The sequence below is a fragment of the Apis mellifera genome, linkage group LG7 (assembly GCF_003254395.2).
Source record: "Apis mellifera strain DH4 linkage group LG7, Amel_HAv3.1, whole genome shotgun sequence".
NCBI lineage: Eukaryota > Metazoa > Arthropoda > Insecta > Hymenoptera > Apidae > Apis > Apis mellifera.
This window is the reverse complement of record NC_037644.1, coordinates 1,764,279-1,782,580: the sequence shown is the minus strand read 5'-3', so window position 1 is coordinate 1,782,580 and position 18,302 is coordinate 1,764,279. Positions and strand designations below refer to the sequence as shown.

Here is an 18,302-nt window from a genome sequence, read left to right as displayed (position 1 = left end):
GTATAACATATATCAGTTTCCTTTGAATTATAACAGAATAAAATCAACCAGGCGATAAATATTAACTCCGATCACGTTGGACGCAGGAAAGAAAAAAAGGAAGGGTACAGGATGATAGAAAATGATCGCATCTCGAATGGAACGGAATGGACGAGTGGAATAAGCATGAGATAATAGTTCCTGATGGACCTGAAACGAGATGGAGGGTCTTATCTCGGTAGTAAAAACAGAAAAGGAGGCTCCGTAGCCCCCGTAACCGAGCGAGACTCCCCATACCCAAGAAAGAAACACACCCGGATACAACCAGGTCTAGAAAATAAACGAGTTTCATTCATCTATTTCATATAATATATCCGATTTGTTTCGAATTCTTTCATAGTTCGAATTTTTTTTTTATTATTATTCCTTCTTCGAAATAAATAAATCTCTTATATTAGTAATTAGATAAAACATTCATAAATTGTACTAGAAATTTTGTACGATTATTCATCCATTCTAAACAAAAGAGGAATATTATTATTTTTTAACAAAAGTTTATTGTAACGAAATACAGGATGGTCTCGCAGTTCTCTTCGCTCGCGCGTGTTTTTCTTCAGATTCATGGCATACGTTCGACTGGAAATTATCAGGAATTAAATGCCATTAAATTTACGATTGGTGGGCCGACAATTACCGTAGAAAGCGGCGGGGAAGGAGGGCGCGCGCGCCGGTTACCCTTTGGTAGCGGTAATAACAGGGGAGGTCTGAAATTGTGGTTTCACCCGATACCCCTTTTTTTCTCGATAGGTGGATCGTGTCAGGATTTATTGGCCGGCGCTGATCACGCTTATCAATGGGACGTGGCCGGTCCCATTCGTGGATAACCAGTTTTCGGTTATGAAGGAGTTTGGAAGAAAAAAGTTTCTCATCCTACGTTTAAGGATAAATAAAGTAGTTTAAATAATAAATAAGTAGTTATTTATTTTCGTGGATAAGCAGTTTTCGGTTATGAAGGAATTTGGAAAAAGTTTCTCATCCTATGTTTAAGGATAAATAAAATAGTTTAAATAATAAATAAGTAGTTATTTATTTTCGTGGATAGTTTTCGGTTATGAAGGAGTTTGGAAAAAGTTTCTCATCCTACGTTTAAGGATAAATAAAGTAGTTTAAATAATAAATAAGTAATTATTTATTTTCGTGGATAACCAGTTTTCGGTTATGAAGCTGTTTGGAAAAAGTTTCTCATCCTACGTTTAAGGATAAATAAATTAATTTAAATAATAAATAAATGAATAGTTTTTCTTCGTTCATATATGCGTTTATATTTTTATTAATAGTTTATAATTCAAGCTCGAAGGATTAACGAGTTTAGAAGTGAGTAGACTTTTTCAAAATTTTTCAATTTTTATATTCTTTGAGATTTTATAATCCAATATTAGGGGAAGGAAGAATCAGGTAAATAGATTCCTCGAATATTTAATTATTTTAAAAGAAATTTAGTGAAGAAATTATTTTTAAAGAAATTTAGTTATATTGAGAATTATTTTAATCGATCTTTTGATACGATACTTGATTCCTAAAATTGTTTTTAATCCTTAAATTTCGAAGTCACGTATAAAAATCAAAAAAAAAAAGAAACTAAGCCTAGGAATATATAATAATTACATTATTAAATAAAGAATACCAAATCAGACGTTTTCAATTCTTAAATCTCCGTGTTTGGATGAGTCTTACTTGCAACATTCTCTTCGATTATCCAACCCCTTTGATGATTCGTGCGTTAAAATCGTCTAGCCGCACTATAGTTTCGCTAAAAGGGAAAAAATGGCTCATAATACCCAACATAAGATATATCCCGTGTCTCTGAATTATGGAAATGAACGACACGCAGAAAATTGCACTTCCATAATCACGGTCAAGTTTCCTTCACCAAACGGATAAACGATCCCTCAAGGATCACACGTTAGGGATAATATCGTGTTTATAGACGGTTATGAGGACTGGTAGATATTTGTTTGAAACTGAATATTTTGTTCCATCAGATTCTTTTAAATTGAGGTACATTAAAAACGTAATATTTAGAACGATTTTTAAGCAAGTTTATTATATAAACAAAACGAATGAAACAACTTTTGAATCTCTTTTTTTTAAATTTATACAAAGAAGCTTATAATATCATCATATTTTTAGTGATCATTAATAATGAATTTCAACGTATATCGTTATACTTACATTCAATCAATGGTAAATATGAAATTCTTTGAACGATTCATAATTACTTTCGATCAAATTCTCTTAAGATTAATTTCAACGTTATTTAAATGTTCGTTTTTCCACGGAAAAAAAAAAAGAAGAAGAAGAATCGATAAGAATTTCGTATCGACATATAATTCCATCTACAATTCATCGAGCTATGCAATTACCTTGGTTTCGTCTTGCGACTTACTGCAGGGAGAATCATTGCGAAATTGAGCGGCGGCGGCGGAACAAAATGACCGCCTATATCACCGAATTGTCCGACATGGTGCCGACGTGTTCAGCCCTAGCCAGGAAACCGGACAAATTGACCATACTCAGGATGGCGGTCGCCCATATGAGAAACCTCAGAGGTGAGTGAGACTTTTTCCTCTCTGCATTATTCTCTCCTTCCTTCTCTTCCGTTAGAGGAAAATTTCGAAGCGAATCCTTGCTCTTCTTCGACGAATTTAAATTTCCCTCCTTAAAGCGTTACTACGATTATCATCAGAGGAGTTAATCGATTGTTTCTACTAGAATTTTATTGATTAACGGATCGAATAAGAGAGAGAGAAGAATAATTAATGAAAAGGATGAGAGGAATGTATTGGGTTGGCAACTAAGTAATTGCGGATTTTTTTTAGAAAATCAAAGACAATTTTTTCATGGAACTAAATAACTTTATTCTGTAATGCGTTGCCCATTTTGATCAATGACCTTTTGCCATCTTTCAGGCAGCATCATAATTCCACGTTCATAAAACTTGTGGTTTTTATTAGCAAAAAACTGAATCAGGTACGATTTGATATCATCATCATTATTGAAATTTTTACCATTCAAGGAGTTTTGTAAAGATCGAAACAAAAAGTAATCGGATGGTGCAAGGTCAGGACTATATGGTGGATGTGGCAAAACATCCCAACCAAGCTCCAATAATTTTTGCCGAGTGACCAAAGATGCGTGTGGCCTTGCATCGTCACGATGGAATACAACACCTTTTCGATTTGTCAATTCGGGCCGCTTTTCTTCAACCGCATTGTTTAATTTCGTTAGTTGTTCAATGTAGACAACAGAATTGATCGTTCGGTTGGGTGGTAAGAGTTCAAAATAGACAATTCCTTCGTAATCCCACCAAACTGATAATAAAACCTTCTTTCGACGAATACCAACTTTTGATGTTGTTCGAGCTGGTTCACGTGGCCTGCTCCACCATCTTTTCCGCTTGATATTGTTGTAAACGACCCATTTTTCATCGCCAGTTATCGGTCGTTTTAAAAATGGATCATTTTCATTACGTTTCTTTAGCAAATCGCAGCTGTTAACGCGTTGCGTTAAATGCTTTTCTTTCAGTTCGCGAGGAACCCATGTATCGAGTTTTTGAACATAGCCAAGTTGTTTTAAGCGGTTTTCAATGCATGTACGCGATACATGAAGCTTCTCTGCAATCTCACGAGTTGTACTGTGACGATCCAAATCGATTATTGCTTTGATTAGTCATCAACTGAAATCCGCAATTACTTGGTTGCCAACCCAATAAATATAGGAGAAAGGTAATGTTTTGCGAGTGAATTAATTACGAAGAATTTCGATCGACATCCCCGATATCCTTTTCCAGTTCGGTGGATCGATGGCCACGAAGGAATCGAATAAACCGTATTCGAGCGTAATTCAATCGGTCCGAGCCAAAGCGTAAAGATCGCGTTGCCAAAGTTATTTTGCTGCTCGTGACGGATAACTCAAACAACGGCGATGCTTAATCGTCACGTCCCGCATTGAACTAACTTTGTGCCTTATCGGACGGCCGCCGGCTCGTTCAAAATGTATATTTCCATGTCAAAAACAATTCTGCGCATGTAATTCTTTCGAAAACAATGGGCTGCGCTTTAACCTTTCGGTATTAAACAAAAAAAAACCTCTGGGATTATGTTTCCATCGTTGATTATTGATAAAATGTTGTCGATGATTAATTTTAAAAAATATATATATTCTCCTTCAAATACATTATATGTAAAAGATGGAATAGAATTATGTATTAAATTATACTTAATCAAATATTCTGATAGAAAGAACAAAAGATAGAATGTAACGTTTCAAAACTAGTTGTACAAGTATTGCATGAGAAATTGAATTTCAAATCAATTTTTATAAAAGAAGAACTTTTTTTTATCGATAAAGAATCTATCTATATTCTAATTATTGCAATAATTTTCACGCTGTCTTGTATAAAAATGACACTCTTTTACGTCAGCAACTGCATCGTATTAAACTCTGAATCATTAATCAGACATATTAAATATCTCCCCGATCCAAACAAATCGAACCATTCTCAAAGAAAATTCTCAAAATCAACTCGCTATTTAATCCGAAAAACCTTAAAAAAAAGACACGTAGAACAACAACGTAACCCAGAACAAAGCTTTGTTCGTACAAAAGCTACTCCTATCGTCTCTATCCTATCGCATCCTATCAGCCGAAAGATCGTACAACGTTGTTTCCACGTATGTACACGTATCGAAAGGGGGATGTCCACTCTCCTGCCTCTTGGAGGATCCATCCGGCAGGATGGAGGAGGAGGAGGAGTGGTAGTAGTAGTAGTGAGACCGGAACGGTCGTAATTCACCGAAGGTTTCGTCGGGTCATATCGAATGCAGAAAGCGCGATATATGCTTCCGGTGCAAGAATGGGTGGAGTTGCCCCGCGTCGGCTGTCCCTTTAGCCCCGGCTCCCTTCCTCGTGCTGCGTGCACACACGCGGTCATACGGCCTCTCCTTACCCCCCTTCGCCACCCTTCCTTCTCCTCCTCTTCCTTCCTCCTTAGGTGTGCCTCTACCTTTACGCCTCTCTTTCATCGTTCCACCTCGATATATGTATATATATATATATATATGTTTATGTGTGTGTGTATGTGTATGTATATATATATATATATATATATATATATATATATATCGGTGTGCGTGCCGTGATTCCAGCTAAGTATTGGTGGTGCGTCGCATTGTTTATAGCCACTTCTCCTCTTTCCCGACAACAGGGCCGCTGAATACAAATTGCTCGAACCGGAGAGCTTCTCTCCTGTTCTTGCTCGTCTCGGCCTCTCCTCTCCTCCTCCTCCTCCTCCTTCTTCTCCGCCGCTGTCTTTACCTGGAGAGAAGAGAGAGAGAGAGGCGATCGCCTCCGGGATACGTCGCGCGCGTACACCCACCCTCGGCCGCGCGGTGCACCCGTGAGACGTGGGACAGACGCTTTTCCGCCGAGTTTTCCCCGCTCCTCTTACAGTTTTCTCCTCTTCTCCTCTCTTTTTTCAAAGTAGTGATGAAGTAGAAATTTTTTAAGTAGATGCGCAGCAAATTGGTGATTAGTAGTGGTAGATGTTTTTCCTTGCTCTTTTTATATTTCTTTTCTTTTTTCAAATCAATTATTTTAATGGAAATTTTCGAATTTTTTAAGTAAATGCGCAGCTTCTTATATTTCGTTTCTTTTTCGAAGTAGTTACTTCGATAGAAATTTTCGAATTTTTTAAGTAAATGCACAGTAAATTAGTAATTAGTAGTGATAGACAGTTTTCCATCGAGTTTTCTTTGCTCTTATTACACTTTTTTTCTTTTCTTTTTCGAAGTTTTTAAGTAAATGCACAGCAAATTGATAATTAGTAGTGGTAGACAGTTTTCCCTGCTCTTTTTATATTTTTCTTCTCTTTTCTTCTCTTTTTTCAAAGTAGGAACAGAAATTTTTTAAGGATTCGAATTTTTTAAGTAAATGCGCAGCAAATTGGTGATTAGTAGTGATAGATGTTTTTCCTTGCTCTTCTTATATTTCTTTTCTTTTTCGAAGTAGTTACTTCAATAGAAATTTTCGAATTTTTTAAGTAAATGCACAGTAAATTGATAATTAGTAATAGTAGTTTTCCATCGAGTTTTCCCTGCTCTTATTACACTTTTTTTTCTTTTCTTTTCAAAGTAGTTATTTCAACAGAAATTTTCGAATTTTTTAAGTAAATGCACAGCAAATTAATAATTAGTAGTGGTAGATACTTTTCCCTGCTCTTATATTTTTCTTCTCTTCTTTTTTCTTTTTTCCAAGTAGTTACTTCAACAGAAATTTTAGAATTTTTTAAGGGTTCTTTTTTTTAAGTAAATGCAAATTGGTAATTAATAGTGGTAGATGTTTTTCCTTGCTCTTCTTATATTTATTTTCTTTTTCAAAATCGTTACTGCAACAGAAATTTTAGAATTTTTTAAGTAAATTAATAATTATTTATGTTATTAATTTTTAATAATTAATTAATAAGATAGTTTTCCCTGCTCTTCTTATATTTTTCTTCTCTTCTCTTTTCTTTTTTCAAAGTAGTAACAGAAATTTTCGAATTTTTTAAGGATTCTCTTTTTGTTTAAGTCAAATTTGATAATTAATAATTGTAACTTTGATAATCTAATTGATTAATTGAGCTGGTAAAATCTTTCTAATTGTAGTCTAAGTTGAGACTAAGAATTTATGAGATTTTGATCTATCCGCGGATATTAAGATACAATGATTGTTAAAATTGCGTTTCTTTTTTTTTTTTTTTTTTTTTTTTTCTTGTAAGATAGAATTGACTCATACATCGAGGTAAATTTCTATTTCAAGATCATGTCTTTTTATAGAGATAAAGGTGATTTTTTTCTTTTGTAATATTACATCATCTCGTGAAAAATGTTTAATTTATAACGACATAAAACTATAATATAACTATTACGACCTAAAGCTATTTTCATAACTGATTACCAATATTATCGATGTAATATTACGCCTGTATAACAGACTTAACCGATTGTTGTCGATGGAATACGCCTTTTTATAAACTACGATTGATTTACGTTCACATAAAATTACGTTTCTTGATAAAATGTACCCGCTTACGCCTCTCGTAATCTATAATCGATTCACGTTAATGTGAAATATTATAACCCCTTCGTAAAGTTGAAATTATATCTTTTCAACAAGATAACAGATAAATTTCAAGATGTAAATTACCGTCTAGTAGAAGAAGATATTGGTCCCTATAGGAGGGAGAAATTTTATAAGAAGCAGTGGAGAGTAATGATCGGGGGGGCTTCTCTGAATTCTCAGAGTTTTATTTTTGTAACGAATGATCGGTTAATGAAAATTGTTTCCTCGAATCGATAGATCGTATCAGTTTCCGGTGTCTCTACGGTGTACAAGAATTAAATTCCAATGAAACTTTATGACAAGTAGAATTACAATTTACATTCTAAATTTTTTTTTTAATTTTCTTTTTAAATTAATTCATTTATTTAATCACGATTTGGATCTTTACATCAGTCTGTAAATTTATAAATGATCAATCGTAATTTCTTTATTCTTGTTTCATTATTTCCTTTTTTTAAATATTTCTTAATTGTGTTTAATTGTAAGAAATATTAATTATCATTATACTTTATTGTTCCACAATTAGAATTTATAGCAATAAACATTTCACATGATACATCGAACATTGATATATAAGTTCAAACTTATTCATTCAAATAAATTGATCAGTATAAACATTTTGCAAATTGTCCTATCTTTTGATTAAATTTTATTCAATTAAACACTAAATTTTAAGGGAAGATTTTTAGAAGAAGATCAAAATCATAACGTTTCTTCAACTAATTTATTAATATATATTAATAAATTTATTATATAATAATTTATTTAATTTTGATTTAATTTTTATCTAACTAAAGTTTTTTTTAAATTTAATTTATTTTTTAGATAAATAAATGTATATAAAAATAATCAAATTACATCAACAAAATGTAATATCAAATAATTAATTCAAAATTTATGTTATATATATTTAAAAAATGGATATTTAATATAATTGAAATTGTTAAGAAAATTGATCCAATTAGTAATAATGTAGTCCTGTTACTATAAAGAAAATTGAACCATAAATTCTATCATCAAAACAGAAGAATGAATTTAAATATCCAATCTTTTGTAAAATAGTAAAATAAACTCTTAAAAAAATCATTAATACTAAATATAGTTTTCTAAATTTAAGATGATCAGTAATTAAATAATAACGACTTAATGTAACTGTAAATCCTGAAACTAAAATCAATGAATTTAATAATTTCTATTGGATTAAAAAATTTAATATTTTTTAGAGATCATATTATTCATCAATTTCGATATTTGAGGAGAAAAAAATGAATGAATATAAAAATAAAAAAATAAATCATAACTCACTGCTGCAAGCTTCCTCCAAATTTTTCACCACCTCGAATTCTCCTCCTCGACCTAACGAGAGAAAAACAACAAGGAACAGAAACCCATCCTTCTCATTCACCCCCCTTCTCTTCCAAAAATAAAATCAACCCCATAGAGAAGAAACGGAAGAAACATTTATCGCAATGAAACTCGATGCCACGCGGGGATCGTGTATCGTTAGATGGGTCAAGGGGAGCGAGCATCTTCTTTCGATGGAAGGAAATCGAGTGGAATCACGCCGGCATTAATGTCCATCGAAAGACCGTTCCACTACGTGGAAGGTAATGGTAACGAAGGTCACCCGGGGTCTTCCATAGATCTTGTTTGGAAGTCGTTAAAGTACCTCTTCCCGGAATTTCTCCGTATATCGGGGTAAAGATCGCATCGCCCCCTCCTCTCCCTCCCTCTCTTCCCCCTCCCGTTCTCTCTCTCTCTCACCTTTTGCCTTTTGCTCGCAGGATCCTGTCCGCTTTGCAATTCCGATCTTGCACCTCGATAGTTACCTACGCTGCTGAGCTGCCCCGTCCTCATTTTTGGTACCGTACCTCCTTCCTTCTCCCCTCTTTCCCCCTTTGAGTTTGTTTGTTTGTTGGTTGCTTCGTCTTTTTTGATGTGTGTGTGTGTTGTTATTCGCTTCTCTTCCGGATCTGCAAAGTTTTGCCGATCGAAGATCATCTCCTCGTCCCTTCTCGATTTGATGAAGAATTTGTATCTCGAGATATATAAATTGTTTTTTGGATAAATTTCGAAAGAAAATGAATGAGTTCGAAACGTACTTTGAGTATTTCGTTTTGATTATTTTTCAATTAATTTGCTACGCTAGTTGATTTTTGATATCGATTTTTAATATTCTTGTTAAATCGTTTGATAAAAATCTTAGGATTTTTTCCTGAACTCTTCTGAAATAGATATTATTATTCTCAACATGGGATTTCATTAAACTGGTGGGCACACTTGAAAAAAGAAGATGTCCGGTCTACAAGTAGTGAAGAAGTAGTAACACGTATCCCTGAACAAGCATTCGTTTCGCTTGAAAAGTGTTCCTCGTTACATGTGCATTCGATGTCGGACAATCGGATAGATCACACTCGATCGATACGGACGTCAAATGTAGAAAAGTTCGATCTCTGTAAAATAGAAGAAATGGAAAGCACGAAATTAATAATCAATTCTTTTTTCTTTTTTTTTTTTTACTAGAAAGATCAATTTAAAATTTTTAAAGTTGCATCAATATCGAAGACGTAAGAATTAATTTTAAATCGAAACAAATTAAATAAATACGATGAAAAATATGAAATTCTCTTTTGGTATAAATTGGAACAAAACTATTTCTATTTTAGGAACCGGAAACACAAGCTCGGACGGCGCGTACAAACCCTCCTTTCTCACCGATCAAGAGCTGAAACACCTGATCCTCGAAGCAGCGGATGGGTTTCTGTTCGTAGTCAGCTGCAACAGCGGAACGATCATCTACGTATCCGATTCTGTGGCACCAGTTTTGAACTACACGCAAAATGATTGGTACGGCACCAGCCTCTATTCACAGGTTCATCCGGACGACACAGAGAAAGTGAAGGAACAATTGAGCGGTGCCGAGCCGGAAAATGGAGGCAGAGTGCTGGACCTGAAAACGGGGACAGTAAAAAAGGAAGGACAGTGTAAGTATATTTTCTTTCTCCTTTCGTATAATGCATACTTGAATAATTTACATCTCGATCTTATTTCTTTATTCTTTTTTAAAAATTTGCCTTCTATTTTCAAAAAATCGTTCTAAAAGAATTCCATCGTATTACTAAGATTAAGCCTCGTTCTAAATTGCGTCAAATTTCATAATATTGCGTATTCACCATATTCAATAATAACTAAATTAAATTATAATTAATAATTTTACCAGCCAATTACATTGAACTTATTGTACAATCATGGAGAGAATATCAATAAATTATTTCAATTAATAATCAAATTTCGTAAAGTACGTTAAAACTAACTTAACCTAACTTCACAGCGTCGATGAGACTGTGCATGGGATCGAGGAGAGGCTTCATTTGTCGCATGAAGGTGGGCAACATGCAGACGACAGGCGACATGGCGGCCGCTCATGGCCTCCATCACGTAAAACAGAGGAATTCGCTCGGTCCACCGGCCCGCGATGGCCAAAATTACGCGGTGGTTCATTGTACAGGGTACATCAAAAGCTGGCCCCCAAACGGTAAGTTCGATACGGGTCGCGGCATCGATCTCTACCTTGTTCCGAATGATAAAGGATGATGATGTGCATAACGTCGTCAACGTATAACGGGTCCCGGTCTGTTGATGGCCGCGCGCGAGACGTAGCGCCAACTTTCTATTTTAAAGCCGAGGGAGACGTCGGCGTGCACCAAGAATATGAACGAACCAGGCGGCTTCGTAGAATACACGAGGATAACGACGTTTGTACTATAAATTAAGGGGGCCGGCACTCGGTGGCGAGCACGGATAGTATGATCGGTTTATAAAGAATGAATGGAATCGTCTTGACCTAACAGCCGACAAGAATGGCTGGAATACCGATAAACTATGTCGAGACAGGGAATTCGTATACCTTATCCGCGGACCCCGATGCATAATAACGATGCGAACGATTTTCGCACGTTTCCGCCTTCGAGTTCTTTCGAATTTTATTCTCTCGTCGAGTTTTTATTCGCTAATATTCTATTTGTAAAAGCTTCGAGGAAGATTTTTTTTTACTTGGAAGAAATAATTTAAAATGATCTATCGTTAAAATTCATTGTAAATTTTATACACGTGTTTGCCAGCAACATGTTTACCAGAAATTTTTATCTCGATTGTACAAAATTAATCGTATAGAATCACGAGAAGAGTTATTTTTCAAGTTAAATAGATTTATTATATTATTATTTCATCGCCATCGAGCGCTTCGAGATATTGTTTTAAGGAAAATCAATTTTTCAGAGAATTTATATTTAAAGTAAGAATTATAAATAATTCCAAGATGGATAGAAATTGAATAAAATTATCCGATGTAAAATTTGAAAAAGATATTGTTAATTAATGTTAAAGTACAGTAATTATCAATGTTTCGATTCCATCCATCTTAAATACTATATATATAGCAGCATGTAAATCATAATCATTTATCGATTATGAGGAACCATGGACTGATTTATCGTTTTACGCTGTAGGTGATTTTGTTCCCCCATGTGTACCAGGTATGGGACTAGCTGATAGAGAGGCTGCCGGTGTTCCAGTTGGACCTGATGGTGTAGTTACAGACGAGAATGTTAGCAGTCACTGCTGTCTGGTTGCCATTGGGCGACTACAGGTCACTAGCACGCCAAATAGTAGCGATTTAGCGGGTTCAAATAGCAATAACGGTAAGTATTAAGTGTCCTCATTATCGAACAAGAATATTTTAAATCAAGATTAATTAATTCTCACTCTCTCTCTCATGTTTCAGAATTTATTTCGCGTCATTCAGCAGAAGGTAAATTTACCTTTGTAGACCAAAGAGTCGGAGGAATTTTAGGGTACACACCTTCCGAGCTCTTAGGTCATCCGTGCTACGAATTCTTTCATCCTGAGGATTTAACGCATATGCGAGAAAGTTTCGAACAAGGTAAAAATTTCTCGAAAGAATGAAAATTAATTGTACGCGTGTTCCTTATTGTTAATAGGTATATGTTGTTACAGTACTAAAGCTGAAAGGACAAGTGGTGTCTGTAATGTATAGATTTCGAGCCAAAAATCGTGACTGGGTATGGTTAAGGACGTCTGCATTTGCATTTTTAAATCCGTACAATGATGACGTTGAATATATCGTCTGCACAAATACACATGCCAAGTATGAACCCGTTATAACGGATATTAAAAAGTTTATTTCTTTTATTTTGTATCATGCAAATGTATTCTGCAATTTTAACACGACCATTTCATCCTTATTTTTCTTATTTATTTTCTTTATTAAATTTTGTAATAATGAAAATTTTTCTATATCGTGTACGAGTTAAAGAATTGTAATCGTGTTAAATAAAAGGCGAAAATAATAAATCAAATCATTTATATTTTGATTTCAAGATCATTCCATCCTGGTAGTGATGGTCAGACAGAAAATGAAGCTGTACCTGCTTATGGACAACCTGGTTTGGATTATTCCCTTCAAAGACATCCTGCTAGGGATCCTCTCTATTCTGGGCATCATATGATGCAACATCCAGCAACTGTTGCTACAGCTGGTAAATTATTTAATACATTAAATTAATAATATTAATTAATAATATACAAAATATTATATAATATAATAATAATGTGCTAAATTTTATATTCTTTTGTCATTGTTATTATTATTATTATTATTATTAAGTCTACAATTGTATTATATTAATATAATCATAAATTCATTATGATTATATTATAGGTCCTCAGCAGCCTAGGCCGTCCAGTACACAAAATGTTTATCAGGGATATGAAACAACACAATCGCCTATAGCTTATGGTTCACCTGGTCAGCAAAGTGCATCTTCATCAGTTTTAAGTAGAATTCAAAAACCAGCTAATACATCGCCAACTCCAGTACAACAAGCATGGGCTATTGGAAGACAGGTAAATACATAGTAATAATCTGAATTAAATAAAAAAAATATTATGGAAAAACACTTTACAATATTATTTATTATTATTATTAGCAACCTGTAACAGAAGGATATCAGTACAATCAGTTAAGTCCTTCGAGGTCACCAAATGGACCAACTTATACTCAATTAAGTAGCGGTGCTAGAACACCGGCTACGCAATATCATGCAGTCACAACAGTACCTAATAACCCCGGTAATTTTAATTTAAATAAAAAATTATTTATCTGAATATTTAATCTTAATAACAACAATAAAAAAAATAAATAATTTTTTAGGCATGTGGGGATGGCAAAGCCAACAACATCAAGCACCTCAACAAGACGGTGGACAATCAAATCCTCAAGTGACTGGACAAGCGCAACAACCTCATCCTTCTCAAGGTGGACCTGGCACGCAACCTCAAGAATTATCAGATATGTTACAGATGCTACAAGATCAGGGTGGAGCGTCTGGTTTCGAGGAATTAAATATGTTTAATACTAATTTCGAGTAGCGATAACAAAATAATATGGAACATAAACATTTACCTTAAAAGAGCTTTAAGGTTCGAATTTCATTGATAAAAGGATTGTTTCGTAAATCATTCTTACTTCAGCATTTAATGGTGATATGAGAATTCAATCAGCACCTCACACATAAACTTTAATTGAATTGACTAATTTACCATAGATTCATCTGACTTTTATAATTAATTTATGAGTGCTTCCGTTTTGCGAGAAGTTTCTGTTTTATTGGTTTACAGTACGATTTTAATAACCGTATCAAAGTTTGCGCAATTAAATTATTCAAAATTCGTGAATATCATTTTGCGAAAGTGCCATTAAATGTTCTATTTGAAAAATAGAATATATAAAGTGGAAACTTATAATACGCACAGATGGATCATTTGATGAAATTTAGAAAGCTTTTAATGAAATACGAGGTTTTTAGCATTTCATATGACAAATCACAGAATAGAATCATTTTCAACAGGAAATTAATTAATTTATATTTTTAAGTTTTTCTCTTTTTTTTTCTTGTAATTAAAATATAGATTAGTATTGAACGAATGATTGTAAAATTCTTTTTTTTTTTTATCATTTTTTTCTATTGATTTAATCTTAAAATAGAAGAAACAATTTTAAAAAAAGACAGTGTAAATTAAGAAACGACTTTTTAACTCTTCTCACTGTTAAAGAAAGAAAATGCAATTATAGTAACGTAAGTTATATTTAAATTGTACATGAAGTTTCAAGAACGATAAGATAATAGAGAGTTTGAAATTTCATTGAATTGTTGTTAAATGAATGTAAGTATATGTATAAAATTTTGGATAAAAAAGAAAAGGCAAAAAATGCGTGTAGAATTTGTAATTGTTTAAGAAAAAGTGATTCTTCATTAAGATTTCAAATGAAAATGTATCGGATTATATGTATTTTATATGATTATTATCACTTTACATTTTTATAGAATTTTAACGTGCTCATCTGTGCTTATTAATAAGTAATAGAGAGTAATTTCTCTCCTTTTTTACGTAGCGATTTTATTTCAAAGAAGAAACTAGCATACTTCGATAAACGTTTAGAAAAATGCATTCTAAACGATAAGAAAAAAACAAAAATAAAACAAAGTATTTTTAAAAATTTCTTAATCAAACTTAAACGTAAATCATGGTAATTTTAATACCAGCTTATGATTAGATTTTTAAGATTAGCTTAGTTATTTTATTTTAGATCTTTGTAATTATAAATAGTGCAATCGTCAAAATCGACGCTGAACGAAAAACATTGTTTGAATTCACCAACAACAATAATGTACAAAAAGTTATATGTAATCCACTTTGCTTCTCTGTGCAAACAAAAAAAAGCAAACACCATTTTTAGATATTTCTAAAGAAAATATAGATAATGTTACACATACAAAAGCATAATTGCATTTATAAGTAACCGCGTGTGATTTAGTGCATTGTAGATGTACATGTCTAGCAAATTCTTATTAAGTAGAACGAAAGAACAGTTGCAGCATATCATGATGAATTGGGAACATTTGTCACTAATATATATAAAAATTTACATTACACGTATAATTCTTTTTAATCATCCTTTGTCGAAAGTAGCTACGATTACTGACAATAATTAACATATTGAAGTCGACGAAGGCATCAATATGTATAACGCAATTAATTGATTAAACTTCAAAACATACTTGTGAAGCATTCTATAATCCTTTCTCCTTTTTAATGTTAAGATTATTCTTTTCTCACTTTTACTAAAAATATCTTATTAAAAGTATCTTTGTTTTAAAAAAAAAAGTCTGTATAAAATGAATTTATTTACTTATTACATTTTATGTAATGAAAAAAAGAATAGGTTGCAAGAAATTAAATATCAATTATACAATATCTTTAATTTGTATTTAAATATTTGTACAAAAATTATAATTTTAATTTTTTTGCAGATAAAACATTCTTTTGTTTTTTCTTAGTATCTGTATTAATTTTTGCTTTAATGTGACTTTTCACTTCATCTTGTAGTTGAGTGAAAAAGGCTGTCGAAGTTTTCGGAGCTTTGAAACTTGACTCATCCATTCTTATAATATTTCGATTTTTACTTAATTTCTTTGCCAATTCTGTCGTCTTTTCTTTCTTATATTTCTTAGCGATACCCGGCTTGATTGCATTCAATTTCTCCTTTTTCTCTATAGCTTGTTGCCGCGCACGTTGTCTCATCTTTTTACGTCTTCGTTCACGTTTCATATCCGTTTTAGTTCTTTCTGCTTTACCAATCAAATCGCCTCGCGGTTTCGCTGAAAAAATAATTAAAAACATAATTAAATTTTATATAAATACATTTAAATTTATTATTCGATTCTTTTTATTATTAAATATACCTTTAATTTCTTCTGGAGCTAATAAGGCAGCATCACTCATTCCGATTGGGGCTACTTCTTCCATGTTAATTGCAGGCATATTACTAATAATTTTAATCTCTGGTTGAACCTAAAAAAAAAAAATGCAATATTAATAAAAATATAAAAAATTGCAATATAAATAGTCATACCTGTTTTGGTGTATAATGGAAATTAGACAAAGCATCTAATTTGGAAAACACTGAATGCATCATTTCACGGATTTCCGTATGCAATTTTGGTTCTTCTTCTTCCTTTTCAGTATTATCCGGATTTAAAGCTTCCTTCTGTTTAAGATACTCATTTTCATAAATTTGAGATAAACTTTCTTTACTTTTTTCTTGATTCAAGATCAATTTTTTCTTATACTCTAAAGGAGTTTCAACTGGTTTAAATTTTTTCTGAACATCATCCCAAGCTTTGTCCTTTATCCTTTGCTTAATTATATCTTCTAATTTAAGAGTTGTTTGTTCAGTAATCACAGGTGGAGGTCTAGTTGTAATATCAAATTCCACAAATTCTTCTAGTAAAGAATTCTGTGGTCTATTTGATGCACTAACTTCACCCTTTAATTGCCAAGGTTTCTCTGCAAGAGCTTCTTCTTCTAATTTTCCAATTTTATTTTTTAATCTCTCTTGTCGCATTTCTAGAGAAGATTTAATTTCTACATCAACTTCCTTATTGATATTTTTATTTTCTAAACTATCTGTTTCATCAGAATCATTAGTAAGATTAAATGTAACTTTTTTTTTGGAAGAACTTTTTTCTTCCATTTCATTATCAACATCTATTTCATTATTTGAATCACTATCTAGTGATTCCAGTAATTCATTATCATCTAATTCATTTTCCTCTAATTCTTCTTCATCATTTGTTTCTTTATGTTGTATAGAATTATCAAGATTCTCGTCTTCACTTTCTGGACTATCAAAAAAGTCTGCATATTTTAATAATTTTGCTTCTTCAGTTTTATTATCATTATCGGAAAAATCATTGAATAAATCTACAAATTCATCATCGGATTTTTCCTCATTTTTTTCATTTTGTTTCTCTTTCTTTTCCTCTTTTGTTAAATATTCATCTAGTTCTTCTAATTTAAAGAACTTATCATCTACTATTGATGATTTTTTTTTTCTTTTTCTTACGTCTTTCTTTTGTTTTTTTAAATTACTTTTAAATTCCTCATCATCATCATCATCATCATCAGATGTTTCTTCTTCCACTATTTTTTTTTCTTTTTCTGATAAATTTTCTTCACTATTATATACAGATTTAGGTTTTGTTATACTAATTGTCAACTTTTTATTTTCAGCTAAAGATTTAGAAACACCATCAATTAAGTAATCAAGTTCACTTTCATTCTGCAATTCAATTTGCTGCCAGATTTGTTCTTCATCAAAACCTTCTGTAATAAGTTCTGGTAAAGCATTTGTGTTTCTTTGTGTTTCTAATTTTGTAAAATCATATAAGCGCTTTAGGGAATTTTTAAAATCAACAGCAACTTCATTTTGTATGCTATAGATAAAATTATTATTGTTATTACTTTATAATAATATAGGTTAGAACAAAAAAATATTGAAAATATATTTACCTTAAAAATTGTTCCGGTTTTTTAGTATTATGATCAATTGTATTTATAACACTATTAAGTATTTCTACATCTGCCATATTATATATTTACATTTATTTTTGAATTAACAAAAAAATATTTAATTGATAGGTTATGTTCTCGTTTGTGAAGAAGTCAGCATTAACTGTGGTTATGTTATAACATATATTTATGATGTATCAATAATTATTAATGAATATTATTGATTGATATTTAATTATCTTTCATTGAATATATTATTAACAATTAATTTTTTAATATAAAATGAAATATAGACTTAACAAGATAAAATTCTGTTAAAATATTAGCACAAATGTTAAATCAATTTTGTATTTTGTGTGATAAAATATATATTTATTGATAATTTAAAATTAAAAATATTAGAAAATAAAAAATTCTTGTTAAGATTTATAAAAATAATAATAAATTATTTAAATTTATTTATTCTCAAAAATATTATTTGATTTCCATTAAAATTTAATAATGAATATAGAATTATAAAATTATAGATTTATATAAAATATTATATTGTAATTATTATATTTTTAAAATTTTCTATAACAATAATATAATAAAATACACAGAAATTTAAATTAAAACAATAACAAATTTTAATCCAAACTTTGAAATCGGCCAATAAAAACTAAATTTAGTTTTATTCTCTGTTCATAGATGGCATGGTTTGGTCGACAATCTTTGTTAAGTGCTGT

At 31.8% G+C, this 18,302-nt stretch overlaps 2 protein-coding genes across 6 annotated transcripts in view; one reads left to right on the top strand and one right to left on the bottom strand.

The window, feature by feature from the left end:
• LOC411234 (aryl hydrocarbon receptor nuclear translocator homolog) overlaps positions 1–15,280 on the top strand; it is a 46,960-nt gene extending 31,680 nt beyond the window's left edge. For 2 of the 5 annotated variants that reach the window (XM_394708.7, XM_006558795.3), the window contains 10 exons: positions 2,431–2,588; positions 9,807–10,124; positions 10,472–10,675; positions 11,649–11,840; positions 11,924–12,082; positions 12,157–12,307; positions 12,541–12,698; positions 12,881–13,065; positions 13,149–13,290; positions 13,373–15,280. In XM_394708.7, coding sequence (XP_394708.4) covers positions 2,431–2,588; positions 9,807–10,124; positions 10,472–10,675; positions 11,649–11,840; positions 11,924–12,082; positions 12,157–12,307; positions 12,541–12,698; positions 12,881–13,065; positions 13,149–13,290; positions 13,373–13,590 — 1,885 coding nt within the window. In that variant the 3' untranslated portion in view covers positions 13,591–15,280. Of the gene's footprint in view, positions 1–2,427; positions 2,589–9,806; positions 10,125–10,471; positions 10,676–11,648; positions 11,841–11,923; positions 12,083–12,156; positions 12,308–12,540; positions 12,699–12,880; positions 13,066–13,148; positions 13,291–13,372 lie in introns of all 5 variants that reach the window. The other 3 variants (XM_006558797.3, XM_006558794.2, XM_006558796.3) reach the window with 2 other exon arrangements.
• On the bottom strand, positions 14,155–17,794 carry LOC411233 (U3 small nucleolar ribonucleoprotein protein MPP10). The gene is made up of 4 exons (XM_006558793.3): positions 17,575–17,794; positions 16,136–17,498; positions 15,966–16,074; positions 14,155–15,881 (listed from the first exon to the last, which is right to left on the bottom strand). The coding sequence occupies exons 1-4, from the start codon at positions 17,649–17,651 to the stop codon at positions 15,511–15,513; spliced, it is 1,920 nt and encodes a 639-aa protein (XP_006558856.1). The 5' UTR covers positions 17,652–17,794; the 3' UTR covers positions 14,155–15,510.
• Positions 17,795–18,302: the final 508 nt, after the last annotated feature.